We start from the raw sequence: 19189 nt of genomic DNA, 5'->3' as shown, positions 1-19189 counted from the left end.
AGTTTAATAAGTCTTATGGATTTAAAATTAATATAAATCATTGGATTTCTCTACATCAGAAAATTAGCAAAAAACAAAACAACTAAAAAACTCTTTGCCAAATAACAAATTATTAAATAATAATTGATTTTTGTGTCCTGTTTTCTTAAGGTGAGGTATGCAAACTGAAAACATTAGATCTGACTTATACAGTCCCAGAAAGAGAGAGAAAGAAAGAGACAGAGTGTCAGAGATATGAAGGTGGAGAGGCTAAGTACTTCCCTTGTGCACACATTGGTCAGAATTCTTTATTTGGTAAGAATTCGCTGAAGAGTTTGCATATTCCAGTTCAGCTATAAAAGCCTCTTACATCTGGTTATCTCATACTTCCATCTAGTGGAAAGGAGCATACTATTCCACTACAGTATGTTCTTCATTCTTGTTCTTCGGTTAACAAAAACAAGATAATTATTCATAAAACTATCACATTGCTTTTGGATCAAGTTTTAAGTCACACCTTCCTGAGGGTAAAGAGGTGGGTTGGGAATTTAGTTCTTAATATAGATAAATAGATCCTTATATGGCTGTGAACTATGGCATGCATCCTAATATTAGCAAAGTGGTTCACTAAAGAAGGAAGTAATAATTTTACAAGGATGTGATGAATACTGGAGTTCCTTTGGAAATGTTTATTATCCAGTTCTACACCAGTACAACATGTATGCTGTGAAATGAGGGGAGTTAGATTCTAGAATCTGAAAGACAAATAGTAAAGGAGTAAGTGAAATAAAGCCTGTGGGTTTTCTAAAGCATGAACTATACTACGACAAGCTGTAGCATGGTTAAATAAATTATATTTACTGTGAAAATGTTATATAAAAGAGGTATATTAACCAGTGATATAACAGCCATCTCTATATTTTTTCTTATTTTTCATCTCGGCTATTCTTGGAATATTTACATTCTGAGAAAATCTATATTCCCTGTCCACCCCTTCATCCACCTGAAATACCTTTATTAAAGCAAGAAAAATCAGGTTAAAACACTACACCAATAGCAGCAGTGATGAGGGAAAAAGAAGTAGCTAAAGAAGTCAGACTATGTCTGATTATCAGTTTTCTAAGTGGGGAAAACCTATGATTGACTCATGATAGTTTTTAAAATTCCAATATATTATTAGCCTCATCTGCATCCTTACCCCAGCATGGTAACCTGCAGTAACAGAGCACTTGGCAGGAACGTGACTCAAGAAGGGTAGGATGGTTCTTTTAGTCAGAGTTGTCATCACTGAAGTAGCTGGAATGACCACATCCCTTCCAGACTCCTAATACCAGAGCTCCATTTCTACAGTAAAAAGGGACAGCTACAAACCACTAGGCAAGAAATAAACCCATAAAATCTGGGCCAGGTGCCAAGGGCTATCCATGTGGAAATGTGTGCCATCTACTACTTATCTAGGTTTAAAAAAATGTTTTAAATCCTTTTCTTGGGATTTTAGTCTACAGTGTTTTATATTTGAATCTCCCATATTTAAATTAAAATTATTTTATTTTTAGAAATATCTTTTAAGAACTTTCAAAGTCATCTGGAAACTAGCCAATAAATTTATTAAAAGGAGAATTTTGTTAAGGAATTAGGGAAGAAAGAGATACCATTATCTTTGTATCTAAGAGAAGGCATGAGGATGAGTGGGACATATATATTTAATTTCAGTCTAAAATAACCCAGATTCCATCCCTTTTAAGAAAACAAGGAACTTTAAAAAATTGGTTTTATGCCAACCAGAAACAAAACAAAAACAGGGCTTAGGTGAGCTTAGTATCCATGTGCTAGGGGCTATGTTTGTAAGGTTTGTACAGTATCTTTCCTCAGATGATTCCCACATAACTTCTGATGATATATGTAGACTTAAATAGTTTATTTTTATTAAATTTATTTGAGCTATTCCAATTCAATAGCAGTTTGGGGGAGTATATAAATCAGTTCCCATACTTAGCACAGTTGTCTTATCTCTAAATCTTCTAAACTGCCCTAAAGCAATTCTCCCCAAGCTCTCCATGGGATGTTAATTAAAGTTGTGTGAAGGGAAAAAAGGTGGGGGGGGGATTTTGAGTTAAGTTAGTTTAAAACAGTCTTTTTTATGACTTTCTAAAAAAGATGTGAGGGTAGACTGGTAGACTGGGAAGCTCTAAGATGTGGGAGGAGGAGGGTTATTTGTACTAAAAAGTTTTTGTACAGAAATGTTTAATGCTGTTAACACATACACATGCAAAGATTAATTAATATGCATGACAAATCAGAACTGTATTCTCAAAATTTTACATTACAACTTCAGAGTTCTTGAGTTAAGTCTATGAGAGAGAGTACCAAAATTTACCAAAAGCATTGCCTCAGAAAAGTAGATTTACAGTTTCAAGCTGAAAGCAGTCAAGAAACTATCCCTCATCCCCTCAATAGAGAAATTATTTTTGTAGTACTATTTGTAAAAATTATTATTTTTCCAAGGCAAGTAGTAGCAACTGGAGTGCTTTGACATGCTGCCAGCAGTCACAGTGATTTAAAGGAATGGTCATGGCACTGCTATAAACCAATAATTTAAAAGAGTTGGAAGGTGCCCTTTTACAACAGGGATACACATATATGGACTTAAGCGTGGGCCTCTGTTATAGAATTCAGCACAAGCATTAATCCATTTATGGTGGGGAATTTTCAGTTTTCAGCCAGCTCTAACCCAATCAGAAATTCTCCGGACAGATGTATGCTATATTCAAGTAACACTTTTCTTGTAAAATGTAACTCTTTTATTGGAAGGATTTATCAAGGATAAGACAAATGAATAATTCTATTACTTATATGATAAATGACCTGTGGTTCCAATGATATGAAATAATTGGCTATAAACTCTTTGATATCTTGGGTTTCTTTCTTGCATTTCATAAATATTTGTTATCTTTAAATATTACTTAAAAGTGTGCCCAGAAGATAGTAGCTCTTATGTGATAAGTATCAGGTCTCCTCAACTTTTTATTTTTCTCTGGTCTTGTAATTACTGGTGCATTGAAAAAAAAGGAGAGCTCACAGTTAAAATATTACTGTCCACCAAAATGTCTATCTATGCTGCAAAAGTGCCACATGTAGGGTGGATAGTCTGGTGCAGTCCACAGGTCACTGGGCAGGAGAGTGTAAAGATGGTTCTGAGTTTCTGTTCTATCCTGTAGAAAGGTGGTGATAAGGAAGGTTTTGGCAAGCTTTGGGTCCAAATTCCAGCTCTGCCATCGATAAGCCTTGCTTAGTAAGTTATTTAACTTTCTTAGTCTTTGACTTCTTGTATATAAAACAGGAATACTACCAGTCATCTCAAAAAGTATTATGAGGATTAGGTACAATCAGGTAAATAAAGCAGGAAGCAGAATTTTAAGACGGTCCCATGACCTTCACCCCTGGTGTTATTCCTATTATTATGTTACTTTATATGGAAAAGGGGAGATTATCCAGGTGTGCCTAATCTAATCACAAGAGCCCTTAAAAAATATTTTCTCTGGCTGGGAGCATGAGAGGAATTCAGAGAGATCGAAGGTGCAGAAAGGATTCTAAGCAATGTTGTTGGCTTAGAAGGTGGAGGTTGCCAAGTGCTGAGGAATGTGAGTGGCTTCTAGAAGCTGAGAGCAGCCACTGGCTGACAGCCAGCAAGGAAACAGGGACCTCAGGCTTACAACCACAAGGAAATGAATTCTACCAACCTGAGGAGTGAGCCTGGAGGCAGATTCTGACCCCAGAGTTTCCAGATTAGAGCTCAACCTACCCAACGCTCTGATTTCAGCCTTTTGGGACCCTAAGCAGAGACTCCAGCTAAGCTGCCTAGACTTCTGATCTAAAGCATAAATGGATATTGAGTTCATTAACAGGTGTTATTTTAGTCTGCTAAATTTGTAGCAATTTGTTATGCAGCAACAGAAAACTATTACAAGTATTTATTGGTGTGTGACACAGAAGATGTTCATGTATTATATTTCTTATTAATAACTAATAGGCTCAAACAAGTCATTTTTAACTCCCTTGGGTTTTAGTTCTTTGATCTGTAAAATGAGGTTTGGCTAGCTAAGTTAGGAGTCCCACTCTAAACTTCCATACATCTAACAGTTCATTTTCAGCTTTTTACAACTTTCGAGACACACCTTGAATAGACAGTCATGCCTGTTGGATCTCTTCCACTCACTCTCTAGATCCATTCTGCACAGTACCCTGTGCTGTGCCCTAGGAGGCTGACCCCTAAGGACTGCAGCAGTGTGTTACCTTGTCCCCAGCAATGGAAAGCACCAGCAGGAAGTCCAAGTGATGAAGAAAATGAGGTCTGAGTATTTATTTCCTGGCTTCCTACAAGTGTACAAGGTGCTAAGGGGGGAAATGATTTACTTTACTTGGGAGTGTGCAGAAGCAGGGAAAGAGGGTGCTATGGACTGAACTGTGTCCCTGCCCAAATTCCTATGTTGAAGCTGTAAACCCCAATGTGACTGTATTGGGAGACAGAGCTTTTAGAAAGTAAAGTTAAATGAGATCATAAGGGTGGGGTCCTAATCTGATATGACTGGTGGCCATATAACAAGAGGAAGAGAGAGATCTTTCTCTCTCTCTCTATGTACACACACAGAGAAAAGGACACGTGAGGACACAGTCACAAGGTGGTCATCTACAACCCAGGAAGTGGTTCTGGTGAGGATGCTTTGATCAACCATGCTGATGCTTTGATCTTGGACTTCTAGCCTCCAGAACTGTAAGACAATAAACTTCTGCTGTTTAAGCCACCAGTCTATGGTATTTTGCTATAGAAGCCTGAGCTGACTAATACAGGGAGCAAAGAAGACTTCTCAGAAATAGTGCTTGGGCTAAGACTTGAAGAGAACAGGAAGGACTTTTTGTTTCTAGGTGGTGAGATGTAGGGTCTTTCCAGGCAAAGGGAACATGAGACAAGGCACAGAAATTTCAGGAAACAGCATGTGTCCAAGCAGCTGAAGCACAGGTGCCTGAAATGGGAGGGGAGGCTGGAACAGTAGCAGAGGCCAGATATTGAGGTTTAACATCAAAGGCCAAAGACTTTGCTTAAAGGATCAACTCCAGTGGGAAAACACTGAAGGTTCTTAAGCTATTGGGAAGTACATAATAGTATCCATTTTCAAAAGACCGTTCTTGTGGCTGCATAGAAGGCCAGACTGATAACAGTTAAGAATAATTAGGCTCTGATTTTCACAATGTGCTCCATGAGGCCCTAAGGGTCTCAGAAGTCCAGGGTCACAGTGAAGATGGAGGAGGAAGCTAAGTGGACAGGATCCTGAGACCCCATGTCCACTTCAGTCCCAGCCCTGAAGTTCTGTGGCCCTGGACCAGACCTGGAATCTTTGTTACACTCAGGACAACCAGCCTTAGAAAGTCTGTAAAAGGTCTTCAAAGAAAATGGCTCATCTGGAGGTAAAGGCACTTACCCTCAAGCCTTCCAGTTGTGGTGAAAAGGTCAAGGAATTATCAAAAATTCTGAGAAATGTGTCTGGAATGCCAGGAATAAGACAGCACTACTAACTAACACCATTTGGACAGACTATATAAACCCAAGTTAGATTGGAGGCCATGACAAAGCCCTAGTATTTTATGGCTCTTAGCAGATTCTCAGACAATACCCAGGTAAGGAGATGAGATTGTGTGGAAAAATTAAAATAAACAAGTGATTTTCATGTCATAGATATCTGTTCTTATCTGACATTTTTATCTGAAAATATCAGATGATAGTTATCTACAATACAAAAATAACATAGAGCAAATAAGAACTACTATAAACTAACCTGATTTAGAGAAAAGACGCCATCACTTAGGAATGAGCTTTAAAAATCTCATCAGCAGTTTTTGGCAAATGTATAGTCAAACTAAAAAGAGTATATTTTAAGACTGTGAAGCAAGCACTGTGCCCAGCAGAGGGCAGTGCAGCTCTCCACAAAACTCACTGAGTACAAATGAGAGTCGCGCTCACATTAGAAGCTGAAATATTCTAATCCATGAAAACTACTTTGTCTCTGGTGACTTTACCTTTCTAAAACATGACAGACATATTGACAAACTGCTATGTCCCTTGAAGAGGTAGCACAAGGAAGAGCTATTAAAGTCCTGTAATTTTGAAATTCCCTGGAACATATTAGCTCCTTCCAGATAAAGAACCGTATCATCATTTGGGGAGGGCTAAGGTTTCCTTTGCCTTCACTATTTAAAACAACTGTCTTTGTTTCCTAAAACTTACTAAATAAATGAGCTTTTAAAAGAGCCTAATATCCCAAATTTTATTTTACATTCTCCTTTAACTTGCACTGTATACCGCCTCAATAGCTGAGGACATTTTTTATTCTAGAGCATTTCCTATGGAAATACTCAGTACAAAGTGGTTCTCAAGTAAGATTCATTCCAACAGGCAGCTTCCATCCTAATAATGTATGGTTGATCATTTTAACATTTTTCTTCTAGCAATATTGTGCTAATTCTAACTTTGAACAGACTTATAAACTACTATTACAGTCTTGACGGCCACTGATGAACATTTATGTTCTTCAAAAGAACAGGTTTAAAATACCAATTTTAGGTTTATATGATGTATGATAATACTTTTTTAAAAACATGCAAATAAGAGCTATACAAAATACACATTTTTGATCCACTAACATTCATCCTCCACATATAGGCACTTGATTCAAACCAAAACAATGGCGATGAATTATTATTTTTTTAAACTCAAGTGTTTCAAAGTTTTTCAGTAGTAAATTTACAGCTGAAAATTTTGAAAAGACCTAGATTCAAGTCAATTTCCTGAGAACTAGGACATGACTGCTCAATTCATCATATTTATTGTTTATCGCAAATGTACAGATGAGATGTGCAGTTATACGTTTTTAACAAAAGAATAACTAATAAATAGTCCTTCAAGATTACCACAAACTTATTTGCCACTCAGAAAAGAAACGTATTCAGTATTTCAGTCTCATAGGAAAACTGAAGAACAGCAAATAAATCAAACAATTCTAAATATAGTCACTATGGCCCAATTAGCTCGAATAATGATGGGAAGTCAGAATAGCTTTACTTCTTAAAAAAGAATATAACAGATCCACAACTTAGCAACCATGCTGGGTAGCCTGTAAGCGATCTCTGCTGTCTGAGGAAGCAGTGACAAAAAGCAGGAATTACTATTGTGGTTGTGGTTTTCAAAACGTTACCTCCAGAAGTGCAGTTCGAACCCCTCACATTTTCCTTTGCATTTTAAACAGGGGGCTCCAAATCCTTGCTCATGTCCTAAGCCCATCTGTTAAAGAGAAAACAACATGAACCTGTTATTACATTTTAAAAAAAAATCTTAAAAAATTCAATAAATTACACCTTTAATTGTATTTACCACTCTTGTTGATATAACTTGCAAATAAATCTTTTATGAGTGTCACATTGTTTAGTCAGTGATGACACCCAGGTACATTAAATGGCGATTCCAAGTACACACACAACATACTTTGTATTCTTATTGCTTTTTTTCATGAATAGAAAAGCATTAGAATACAACTACATAGAAAACTACAAATATTGCAAGCGACAAAAAGTCATGAATTCATCTCTTTGGCCACTTCATGACCTGTACACAATAGATACAGGGAGCAGTCAGAGGAGCCAGAGCTCGGAAAGCAAGCCTAGCCCCAAATGACATATTTTTTGGCAAACACGGAATATGCAAATGATTTAGGGAAATACAATTTAATATTATTATTTTATTTTTTGATAAATATAATAATAATAGCAACAACAAACATATTGAATGCCAGGAATAGAGAGAAAGTATTTATCTCATTGAAATCTTACAGAACCTCATAAAATGCTTATAAAGTAGGCAATAGTGTTCTCCATCTTAGAGATGACAACTGAAATTCTGAGAGGCTGTAGAGCTTGCTTAAGATCAAAATGTTAATAAATGGTAGAGAAGAGATCTGACTCCAGGTCTACCTGATTCCAAGATCTGTGCTCTTATGCCTGAGGAAGGGGTGGAGGGGTTGTACTACTGTCCTCATTATAGCAGACTATTTCCCTTTCCCGTATTAAACAATAAGCCTCTGGAACTCCTGAGACATGACTTAATAAGCAGAAGAGGGGGGTGCAGACGAGGGAAGGACACAAGAAGGAATGGAACCTCTTTTACCCAACTATTGATACTAGAGTAAAAAAGATTGACTGGCTTTGCTTCAGCACATCGGCAAATCACCAGTGCCTCGATTATTCTGTAGCTTAAATATTACATCAGTGACTGCTGACAAATTTGTTACTGCCTAGTGTCTGGAGTAAGAGTTCAAGCCAGATGAGAGATTTTTTCAGTGGCTCCCTGTTGTAGCTTGACCAAGTTGTGTTTTTCACTGTGCAATCAAAACCACATTGTAACTTGTTCCTTGAAAGATCAGCTTGACCATGCCCTGAAGTTTAAATGAAGCCCTTCCATTTTTCCCTGAAGAAAATGACTACATCCTCTTATGATAACTAAGGGCATATTCAAAACCAGCTGGTCCACCCAGCTGCTTAGGAGAACCTACAATATTTTAAAGGTATACCCTCTCAAGAATACTTTCTAAAGGGGATAAAAATCTGTCCAGCATTAACTAAACTTTGTCACCTTTGCCATGTCTCCATTACCAATTTTCAAAGATTTAGAATTCTCTAAATTGTATACTTTAACACTAGACACTTTTTTTTTAAAGAATGAAATTATTTCCTTGTCACTGATCATCATAGTTCACAGTACAGAAATAAAGTGGGTTACGCAAAAGACAGAGAGAATCTAGCTATTTTAGTTTTCTGGTCTTTTGCAAGGAACATAATTAAAGAGTTTTCTCCATTATGATATCCACAGTAAAATGAACAGCAAATCTAAAAAGAGGTCAATTCTTTTTCAAGCCCTTTCTAGTTTTCCATTACAGGAGAGGTAACAATCCTGAATCCTCCTGGTATATGGATTTGCCTCATACTGTGTTTCATGCATCTCCTGCTAAACTCTGATCCCAAATGAAAATTAAGATTACATTATTAAGGCTTAATCACATAGCTTAGCTTAAATCAGCTGCTTCAAACTCTCTTGTATATAATTCACAGTAAGAAATACATTTTATCCCATGAAAGAGAACATGCAGACATACACAACCTTATATGTAAGTGTGTATAAAATCCTGAAACAAAGATTTACTGGCTTATTTAATAATGGAGAACTAAGTATGCTTCTGCCTCTAAGTTAAATGGCCACCTAAACAAATTCTTGCCTGCCTTCCAATCTAAATCATCTGGTCTGAGCAACACTTGCCTTAATAAAATACCAGAAACATACTGGACCAATACCATCTCATTTTGTATTTCTGAATGAAACTCGGAAGCTCAGCTAATATAACTAGAACCTCAATTCGTCAGCAGAGATTTTACACTAAGGCCTCAGTGTAGCTCATTGCTGATTTACAAAGTCAGCCTTGGAAAGGGGCAAGTTGTTTCTTTCCTACCTGCTTTTCAATCTTCTTAAAATGGTTATCAGTTTATTTATTAAAATTATTAGAACTGGTGGTGTCTCATGAACATCTACTCTTTTAAAGTGCCCCACATATTCTTAGTGCGGGACAGGCCTAGGCGTCCCCCTAGTGTAAGAGATCAGGAAACTAAAATTCAGAGGAGAGATGATTTGCTCCTGGTCGTACAGCTAGTCGACAGCAAGCTAACCTAAAACCCAGTGTCTGACTTGTGCTGCACTGTGCTAGTGCTGCTGGGGCAGACTCTATAGGGTGTCCAGTGGGAGCCCTTCCGTTTTCTAAAAAGATTCTCTGCCTCATTTCTGCTTCAAGGAAAAGAACTACAGGCCCCAAGCCTCCTGCAACACGTCTCAATGGAGATGACTTTGAGGCCTCTATAAAGAGAAGCCTTGAATCAGGCAGGGAGGTTGGGAAAGCTCTTTTGAACAAGTGATAGCTGAACTGAGCTGGAAAGGATGAGCAACAATCTAACTCAGTAAAGAGGAGGAGGAAGTACGTTCAAGGCAGAGGGGACACCATATTTGAAGCCTGTGACAGAAGAGGGATGGTTAGAGCTGAGGACATCTTGGAGTACTTGAGAGGTGATACGGCCAGCCTTGCCGCAGGCCAAGTGGGGTTCTCTCTCTTTTTTTCCTTTTCCTGAGGAAGAAATAAATCTCCTGAACAATTTGGTGTCTTAGGCCACCAGATTTAACAGAGAAAACATTCCCAGAGAAAGGATGATACTCTAAGGAGGAAGCTTTAGAGAAAAGCCATGCAGGCAATGGGGGTGGGGTGGAGAATGGGGGCAAGAGCCCCTCTTAAGTTCTGCTGGCCAAACCTCAGGGTTAGGGAGACCCATGGAAATAAAGTGCGTTATGCAAAAGACAAGAGAATCTAGCTATTTTAGTTTTCAGGAAATACGACTCTGAGAAAAGCAGTAATTTGAGAAAAGAGCTCTGCAGTCTGCCCTGGAAAACTCAGAAAGCACTGCTCCAATGTTCTTCCACCCCTGCCGGCCGGCCTGCCTGGAAGGTCAACTTAATCTCCATACAGGCTCTTTCCTGCAATATGGGTTTGTGACCACCTTAAGAACATGTCCCTTCCCACCTTCCGAAACACACACACTTTCCTCTTCCCGCAGGGCCCAGACATCAGGAGTGAGTGAGGGGACTCTCAAAAATCACAAAGAGACAACAAGTAAATGAAAGAGAGTGGAATGAGGTCATGGCAATATGATACACTCTCTCCTGCTATAACCCAAAGGAAGCAGTTCTAATTAAAAAACAACACTCAAACCAAAAAAGCACCTAGTTTTCAAAACCACTGTTAGCAGCTAAAGTGATTAGAGAGTTTCAGACTGGCAATGAATTTACTCTCTTTAAGGGAATTTTATTAAATTTCCCCTGTAAATGAAGCTATAAAAAATCAACCTCTTTAACACCCAGCATTGAAGATCTCTAACTTATGCCACTTACTGGGTGGATACGTCTTCCATAATTTTACCCTTTTTATCATCCTCAGTTAGGATACAAAAGCACAAAGCCACTCAGACAACAAAGATCTGTGGGTCACACTCCAGCATTTTCCCTGTTTCCTCAATGTGCCTAGTTCCAGGCTAAGTTATAATCCAGAGTGCAATGTGTTCTCTAATCCTGTTCAATCCAATTTAGATGATAAAATTGCACCCCAGCAGACACATCCCTACTGGTGAGAGGCAACTTTCTTCTGCTTTTGTTCCCACGCCAATTTAGGCATCCAGGCATCTGCTACCCTCCCTTTAACAAGTCAAACATATATCAAATGAAGTAAAATGTACTGATTTTACTCTGTAGTAAAATGAGTTTCAGAGCCAGAGCTGCCCTAGGCACAGTTTCTCAAGACCTATTCCGAGACCTTTTGGGCAGAGGTCACAGGAGCTGGGATTCCCCAACTCTTCCTAGTCTTAGCTTGAGGGTCTGGAACCCCATCTGTCCTAAGGGCTCAGCCAATTTCTCTTCCTCCTTACTCTGTGTTCAGGATTCCCTTAAGTCCAGGATCCAGAATTCTTCTCACTATACCTTGTCCTTCCCCCTACCCGCAGCACAGACTGCATCCTTTGGTCAGGGTCCTTCTCCTTTCCTCAAGAGCCATGGCTGTTACTCTTAGACATCCGGATCTTACTGGTTAGTTTCTGCCCAGGTTTCTGGGCTGGAGAATTCTCGGTGAGGGATGAGAACAGGGAAGGTGTTATTTAATGATACCCATGGTGTGTGGGAGGGGGTGGTAGAGAGGAAGGGAAGTCCAGAAAGTATTAGCTCCTCAGCTAAGGCAGCCTGGCTGCTTAGAACGTGAAGTTCAGATCCTTGGAGTAATATAAACACCAATATATGTGTGCTCATATGTCGTATGTCACGAGAATTAGCTACACCAGGTATTAAGGAAATGATCAAGAATTACATGGCTAAACAGTGAAAATGTAGAAAGAGCACTGGAAGAGAGTCAGGAAAACTGTGATCTGGCCCCAAGGTATTATATCACTGCCAAGCCCAGTGATTTTAGAAGTCATTTTTCTTCTTTAGGCTTCATCTAGGTAATGAAGGAATTGAACTAGATCAATTCCAAGACACCTTTTAATTCTAAAATTATGACTGAAAATCATGTTTCAGAGTAACTTCATCTTAGTTGTTATTCAGCATGGTCGTCTGCTCAACATTTAAACACTAAATAGAAAATAATTATTTGAGAAAGCTAATATATTATTGGCTCTTACAGGTCAGAATCATTTGGAATTCAGCTTGGAATAGTAGTTTATAAAGTACACATAGGAAACAAAAAATTTACGTTCTGAGGGATAAGACACAGTTCTGTTGCACATAATTATTTCAACAGCAAATGTGATATAGTATTCCCTGCAGAGTCAATGCTTGGTGCCTGAAAACACATGTTTTTTCATAAGCACACAAGTCCCAAAGCTGTCTACTTCATATAATTTTAGTAACGCATTCTGGTCAGCATCAATACAAGGTTATGACAGATTAATTTTTCTTCTTCGGTGTCCAAGAAAACAGGTCCTTTGGATTGACTATATTTGGAAAAACTACAGTCACGCTTTAGGAATACCTATCAAGGTCCTTTGAAAAAATCAAAATGACGTATAATATTTATTCTGAAATACTAGTCATAGACATATAAGACTTTTAAAATATCCTTAATTATAGGATCCAGATACTGAGCTTATAGCACTATGATCTGTGCCTCCAAACATCCATCATCTCCTGCTTATTTTAGAGTAAGAAATGGGAATGGGTTCAATTTCTCTATATTCATAATTTCAGGCAACCAGATAGGTTGGCAACATTTCAAGTGACCCTTATGACCCAGGAAAGGGTACTGCATGTCAGATACTTTAAAGAAGGAGGAAAGAAGAGTAGAGAACATCTGGTATTTCAAACACAGTCTGAGTTGATTTGGATACAATTTGGGTCTGGAAGATATTATTCAGTATTCATGGTGAGATCATCTGATTCATGCTGTTTTCATAACCAAATTTCCCTCTGGAGCAAAAAATCATATGTGGTTACTAAACAAGCAAGTGTTACTAAGACTTCTTTAATCATCTTGGAATGAAGCTGACCAAGGTAGATTATATGAAATACACATATATTCTCTCTCTCTGTACATGTGCATCCATATTCACCTACCTATACATATATATGTATACATACATGCATTCATATTACACTCTTAGGCGTTTTAGATCTTGTTCACACGAATGAATGTTCTGGACAAAGGAACTGCATTTCTAAGTAAATAATTCCTCTCAGCAAGTGGCTCTTTTAGAAACCTGGTATAATCTGTGAAGTTCCCCCCACCCAAACCCAAATCGATATGTTTTCATTAATCTCTCTGACAGAAGATTTTAAACAGTTTTAGATTTTTAGCTCAATGCCTGTTTTACATTATCTACTAAGATTTTTAGTAACCACCCCCCATAGAAAAAAAAAAAAGGTTAGGTTGCATAGAAAACCAGACTTAAATGTAAAAAGAGAGGCATCCTTTAACTTCTATAGTTTGCCAAGTGTTTTAGGTGAGAACACTTTATATGTGAGAATAATTTATTGTGATTAAGAGCCACAATTAATCATTCCTACTAAAATTGCTGTTATCTTTTCCTTTGCTCATAAGAACGAAAACTTGCCCTCTCTCACTTACTCAAGTCTGAAATACATGAGAACAAGAATGAAGAAAAAGTCGTTACCTAGTCACCCAAACTCGGGCCGGGAGGCCTTCTTTATCCTCGTCTAAGCCATGCTTTTTAGGTCCGTCTTTTCGGGTCTCTTCTCTAAAACCTATAGTTTCCTCCTTCGTCTCCACTCCACAGTTCGTGTTCAAACTTCTATCACATCAACCAGGGAACATACTCTCCAAACTAATCACTCCTTTCATATAATGTCATAGTGCTGCTCCCAAAATTATTTTAATAAAACCCAAAGATGATCATAACATTCCCCTTGTTAGATATTTTTCATGAGTGCAGTGAATTTCACAATGTCTTAGCCTGGCAGAGAAAAAAAAGCCTTTTCAACCTGGCACCACCCTCGCTCCTACAGCTCCCTTCCTTACACCCCTCCCCTCCAGCCGTGCTCTGCTTCTAGATGAGCTTTTTCCTTGCCTGGATCTCATTCCTCTTCTCCATCTGGTAAAATGCTACTCTCTATACACCCAGTTCAAACAGCAGTTACTCGGTGATACCTTCCTTGAACTATCCTCAGAAAAGTTCTTCTGAATTCCTATTGGTCTTGGTTCAAATTCTATTATTTGGTCCCTTTTTTCTATACTGTGACATCCATTTACCCCACTAGACTGTGAGTTTCTTGTTCATATTTGAATTCCTGACGCCTGCTACACAGCCTGAGATTTGTAGAAATGCCAAAAAGTGTTATCTATTTATTTAATACTTGTCTTAATTATCAAATGATCTATGACATAGCACATTTACCCCAAGGAATTCCCATTGCTTTAAACAAGAAAAGTAAGTAAAAAAATTTTTTAAAAAGGGCTCTGGCAGGGGTGATGGTGATAATAAGAGCAATGGCAAGTATTGAGCAATTATATTGTCAGGCATGGTTATAAGATTTTTACATGGATCATCTCATTTTATACTCATAACAATTCTATGAAAACTATGAATTATTATCTGCATTTTCATCCAGATGAAGAAACTAAAGCAGAAAATTGTTAATGGGCCCAAGGTCAGTTGCACTGCAGAATGCCTGTTCTTAACCTCTAGTGCCTAAACATAGGTCATGAACATGGAAAGACCCTGGGTTAGATAAATATTTAGTAATTAATTTTTTTAAATAGAAAGAAATATAATTTTAACTTGACATCAAAATATTATAGCCAAGAATAAAATAATCAATGAAGGGTCTTTAGTTTTTAAGACCACTTATTCAGAAGTAAGTGGGAATAAAACTTCATAGCAGATTCTAGGATTCATTTCCACATCCCTTCAGCTTTTCAGCACATGAAGTACAAAGCCAGAGCCCTACATGATGAATTTGTATCATAAAATCCACTGTGAGACAAATGGACTGACACCTTTTTGTTCACACATAGTAGTAAATCATCACTAACAAATCATTGTGATAGGAAAGAAAAGGAAACAAGTGATCTTTCAGTCTAAATAGTTTATAATAAATTCTATTCTGGTGGTACTGGGTCAATCTTCCTGGAACTTTAACAGATTAAATAGATAACTCTCACCCAGTCTTCCCCTACATTTCTTAGGTCAGTACCAGTATTAGGTAAATGATACAAGGACTGTAACCAAGGCAATCTGTCTACTTCGATCTGGGATGTAATCAAATTGCAGCAGATTGCCTAAGACATCCATACAACTTCAATAAATATGGTAACGTTTTTGACGATGATCAGAAGTAGATCCTGCTGCTTTTTTCTAGGAAACAATAATGAATTTTAGTTTGGGTAGGATACCTGGAAGCTATTCTAATTATGCTTTTTCTTAATGAGCACTGGTAGTTGTAAAGGTGGAAGTGGTAGTAAAAATACCTCAACCACCATTTGTTAAGATGTTAATACCCACCAGGCACAATACATACATCACCTTATGTAACTCTCAAGACAACCTGTGGGAAACTGTTATCACTCCTATTTCACAAATAAAGACACTGAGACTTGGAGAGATTAAGAAATTTGTCTAAGATTGCCCAGCTATCTTGTCGGCAATGTGCCAAGTGCAGAGCTGAGATTTGAATCTTGGCATTCCTAACTCTAAATCCTGAGCTCTTGACTACAAAGTCACCACTTTTTTTCTCCAAAATGAGAGTTTGAAGATAAATAATGATTTAAATGAGTAATATGCCTCATCTGTAACTTCTGTAGAACAATAGATTTTGATCTGAAAGACTACTTATTCGTCACCAGCCAGGAGCTCTCCTTCCTAGACAAACCTGAGACTGATTATAAGAAACCTGTGTCAGCTGCACTAACACTGAATGCCCTGAGGTGATTAATCACGCACACAAGAGGGCCCTCAAAAGAATGGGTCAGGAGTCAAGGAAAATATCCAGGGTCCTGATGCAAAATAGGTCTCTTCCAATGTTATAGCAAGAGAAAAAATGTTTTAAAAGAAACAACGAAATACAAATGAACAAATTGAATCTCAGAGTTGAAAGATCTTTATTCAAAACATGGAGACATCACTAGTACTGAAAATTACTTACTACATTATATAAACGAATCCATACATTTATGCAGTGTCCACGGGTTATATAATGAGGCAAAAACTGCAATAATTCTTTTCATTTTTTTTTCAAATCACTAAATTCCTAGATTTATAATGGAAAACCTCTGTATTAATTGCAAATTACCCTAAAACTTAGGGGCTGAAAATAACAAATATTTTCATCTCATAGCTTTCTGTGGGTCAGGCAGGTGGGAGTGACTTACCTAGGTGGGCGGGCTCAGGGCCTCTTGCAAGGTTGCAATCAGGGGTCAGCTAGGGCTGCAGTCATCTCAAGGCTCGACTGGAAGGAGATCCTCTTTTAAGCTCTCTCACATTGGCACCTATGACATGGCAGCTGGTTTTCCCAGGAGCAAGTGATCCCACAGAGAGTGAGAGTACCCAAGACAGAAGCTGCAGTCTTTAATCTTGAAAGGGATATACCATCACATCTGCCATGTTATATTCCTTGGCAGCAATTGACCAGGTCCAGCCCACACTCAAGGGAAGGGGAATATACAAGAGTATGAATTCTAGGAGGTGGGGATCAATGGGGGCCACCTTAGAGACTGTCTACCACAGCCTCTATTCTGTTTTGATTTTAAATACTAAGCGATTTGTGATGACAGACTTTACAAAGGGAGAGGATATAGGGTGTGCTTATCTACCACCCCTGACTTAATTTTTTTCCATTTCAAATATTTAAATGTGTCTTCACCCCAACGGGCATAGTAAAACAAAACTTTGCTCGTTCCTTTATGAATGCTCTTATTCACCTCAATTTAACTGTTCACTCAGTCAAGATCAGGGAACAGTCTTCCAGAAGACAGGGTAGAATATGATTTTTAGTCTCTAAGTCTTATTCTCTAACCATCTCAATGTATATACATACACACTTGTGTGCACACATACTTGTGTTTTAGAACACAGCCCCAAACCAGAATACAAAATATCAGGTTTGACTAGCAAGAAATTTCTAGAAATATATTTAAGAGAAAAATTTCACAATTTTTATATGTCATAGCCCTCCTTAACGAATAGAGAATAAAACTGGAAAAAGATTGATATAAACCTTATTCTATTACATAACTCTTCTGGTGATGGAAAGTAAAGGAAAAAATATATAGCACTTCTTTGTGATATCAGAATGTAAATTACTTGGTTCAAATTAGGTAGTATTTATAGTCACCAGTTCATAACTAACTTCTCAGTACTGTATACTTTTTCGAAACCTAATGTATCCTCACCGTATTATTAGGGACAAAATAATTTAGATTTTTTTAAGAGATTGCACTTATTTTAGGTAGAAAATTATAAAAAGAAATGTATTGTGTCTGTTCAACTTATGCTGGCTCCTTATAAACGTTTTTCAAACTGACTACTATCAAATTATTTTTAAACTCTTACGTAAAGGCAGTCACTTGAGATGTTCACCAATAGAATACCTCTTCTGCGAATTCTACTCAAAAAGGGCCTCCTCCTAACTCTGTTACTTTGAGAAAGACAATGCAGGCTATAAAAATGTCGCAGGCTATAAAAATGTCACAGGCTACAATTGCTGATGAAATGGCTTCTTAATTAGGATAGGCTGAGCTCTGGCTCAGTGGAAAGACTCCGTAATGCATTTGCTTTTATACGCAGGTCTCAGAGACTCCCAATTATTAGCTATAAAAGGGATTTTAAAAAACGATTCCAAAAGTCATCTGTAGGAGTCTCTTAAAAGAATTTAGATCATGACAAACAGTTCTAATTTGGTCTTGTGTCACTACCTCCACAGCTGGCTCTAAAGAGTAGATTCCACAGATAGTGCTGTGTATTGAGAAGCCTTTAATAAGACTGCATATCCCAAAACTTGAATATTGTCATCATTGTTTACCAGTCCTAAGGGCTATAGTATTATTTCTTTAGGAGTAACCTGTTATAGGAGTGGGGTGAGGATAACTATACAATTAAGTGATTATTGCCACTAATTGCCTATCTAATCAGAGCACACACAGGAAAAGAGGACAGTACAGGCATGTTTTCAGGGCCAGAATGAAGGGAAAGGCCTGTGGCATTGGCTGAGAGAGCTGTTAGAGAAGGATGCCCAGGGAGTCATGAGCATCCAAAGGAACCTGGAGAGAAAAGCCCAGCGGAGAGAAGGCTTTCACAGAAAATTGGGGGTAAAAGGCACAAAAAGACAATCTTCTCATTTTCCACTTTTGCCCAGGATTGGCATTCAGGTGTGTTTAGAGCAAAAACAAAGTCTTATAGCACAGATAGGGGTCTTGGAAACTGGGAAAGGAAGGGAGAGAAACAGAAACCCTACTGCCAGATGCCTTACGCTTATTTACTTATTGTTCAGCCTTTTCACACCATCCCTTACTCTGGAAAAAATGAATTATGTTTATATGATGTGTTGTGTAAACATAAGTGCCTTAACTAATTTTTGATCCATCTTCTGATTTTTGATCTATTAGAGAAGTGGTTTGGATTCACATGCTTTTTGTTCTATATTTAAACTATAGCCCAAGGACTTTGTCACTACAAAAGGTACACAGACATCATCTTAGATTTGTCTAGGGTTCAGGGGGAATAGACAACTTTCAAAATCAAAATTAGATTTGACTAGGTTAGAAAGGGGGCCCATTCTCAAGTGACCAATGATGTCAGGGAAGCTACAGTGTTCTGATTCTTTATTCTTTCTTATGTACAGAAGGCTGTGAGGGTAATTCAGAATGAGAAAAGCCTTCTCTAAGACCTTTTCCATAGCTTTCACTGTGGGAGGCTGAGAAAACTTACATCCTAGCAATAGAGGGGGTATAAGTTATGATCTGTTGCCTAACAAACCACCCTTAAACATCGTGGCTTAAAATAACAATCATTTATTCTGTAGTTTCCGGTCATGATATTCTGCTCATGCTTCTGCAGTTTAGCACCTTGGGCTGGGTTC

The 19189-nt window shown here is 37.9% G+C and overlaps 2 protein-coding genes across 5 annotated transcripts in view; one reads left to right on the top strand and one right to left on the bottom strand.

Moving 5' to 3' along the window:
• TFEC (transcription factor EC) overlaps positions 1-19189 on the top strand; it is a 663356-nt gene that overhangs the window by 388140 nt on the left and 256027 nt on the right. The gene's annotated exons all lie outside the window — the stretch shown is intronic.
• Positions 1-19189, bottom strand: part of TES (testin LIM domain protein) — a 43604-nt gene that overhangs the window by 10328 nt on the left and 14087 nt on the right. For 2 of the 3 annotated variants that reach the window (XM_081243612.1, XM_081243614.1), the window contains exon 2: positions 7227-7312. In XM_081243612.1, coding sequence (XP_081099738.1) covers positions 7227-7312 — 86 coding nt within the window. Of the gene's footprint in view, positions 1-7226; positions 7313-16484; positions 16562-19189 lie in introns of all 3 variants that reach the window. The other variant, XM_081243613.1, reaches the window with a different exon arrangement.

Source organism: Mesoplodon bidens, assembly GCF_964165515.1.
Source record: "Mesoplodon bidens genome assembly, chromosome: 9".
NCBI classification, from domain to species: domain Eukaryota; kingdom Metazoa; phylum Chordata; class Mammalia; order Artiodactyla; family Ziphiidae; genus Mesoplodon; species Mesoplodon bidens.
Note: the sequence above shows the minus strand (reverse complement) of the source record. Positions and strands in the feature narration are given on the sequence as shown.